The sequence below is a fragment of the Sinocyclocheilus rhinocerous genome, unplaced genomic scaffold, assembly GCF_001515625.1.
Source record: "Sinocyclocheilus rhinocerous isolate Xijiao unplaced genomic scaffold, SAMN03320098_v1.1 scaffold1381, whole genome shotgun sequence".
Lineage (NCBI taxonomy): Eukaryota > Metazoa > Chordata > Actinopteri > Cypriniformes > Cyprinidae > Sinocyclocheilus > Sinocyclocheilus rhinocerous.
This window is the reverse complement of record NW_015654074.1, coordinates 222,944-224,215: the sequence shown is the minus strand read 5'-3', so window position 1 is coordinate 224,215 and position 1,272 is coordinate 222,944. Positions and strand designations below refer to the sequence as shown.

At 43.9% G+C, this 1,272-nt stretch overlaps 1 protein-coding gene across 1 annotated transcript in view; it reads left to right on the top strand.

Moving 5' to 3' along the window:
* LOC107716875 (girdin) overlaps positions 1–1,272 on the top strand; it is a gene marked incomplete at its 5' end in the record, with an annotated part of 37,386 nt that overhangs the window by 796 nt on the left and 35,318 nt on the right. The window contains 1 exon segment of the mRNA XM_016523480.1: positions 1,084–1,142. Coding sequence (XP_016378966.1) covers positions 1,084–1,142 — 59 coding nt within the window.

Here is a 1,272-nt window from a genome sequence, read left to right as displayed (position 1 = left end):
TTGTGTGATCTTTGATGTTCACTCACTTAGCACACGCATCTTTTGGATTAAAACTAAATCGAGCAGCCTGTGTGAAATGCGCTAGGCTGTAGGCTACTATTCTGCATCAGTACAAATACGTGCACGCGTTGCGCGTGTTTTGCTTGCTTGAGTGTTTCTGCATTATAAGAGTGGCTTTGGAATATAAATCTCAGCATGTTTCAGATGAAAAAAAAACGTGACTTCTATTTCTGAAAATATCACAGTTAGGAGATTTATAGCGAGTGGTTCCCTGCATTATTACAGCAAAGCGCGTGATTACAGTACTGAGCTGCTGCAATGGAGCAGCTCTAATGCTATTCAATTAAAGATGATGGAGGCTACCATAGAGAGAGAAAAAATGAACAGTGAAAGTAACAAAAACATTGGTAAAGTAAACAAAGTAGAAAACATATGATTGCACTTTATTTGACAGTATGTGCACTTACCTGTACCTTCAGTGTACTTACCTAAGAAACTACTGTAATATAAGATAACTACATGGCTAGATTTAGGTTTAGGTTAGGTAGGTTCAGGGTTGTAACTATACCATAACAGGTATCTAGTATGTACATGTGGAACAGGACTGTAAAATAAAGTGCGACCAAACATTTTTGGAAAACTACAGTATTTCCACTCAGAAAGAGCTGAATGATGGTACAGCTCAGTAGTGCGTGTGATGATGTCACTGTGTGGATCTGCATGTGTCCGTCACAGGAAGTCGTGCACAGGAAGTGCTCAGGCACTCATTGTCCATGTCAGCCTGTGTTTCCTGTCAGAAACACACGAGACACACACAGTGAACCTCAGCCGCACGTCTCAGCTCCACCTGCCGAGCTCACACTGCAGGACTCTCTGGGGCAGCATTCAGTGGCCGCTGTGTTCACATTGCACGATGGATCGCGACAGGAGCTTGCACACTCGCAGGGCTAAAATCAAGCAGTGTGAGCTCTGCATCAGCTGTGATGTTAGTTCATACATCAGTGTTTGATGGTTAAAGAGCTCGTCTGTGAGTGTGTGATCAGAGCTCGGTGTGTGTGTTGATCTGGATGTGTGTGTTTTCAGAGCAAGGACTGGAGGAGATGAGGAAGATCCTGCTGCTGCTGCTGGGCTGTGCTGTACAGGTGACACACACTCACACAAACACACACACACTCTCACACAATCACACATACACACACACACACACACTCAAACACACACACACACACTCTCACACAATCACACATACACACACACACACACACTCAAACA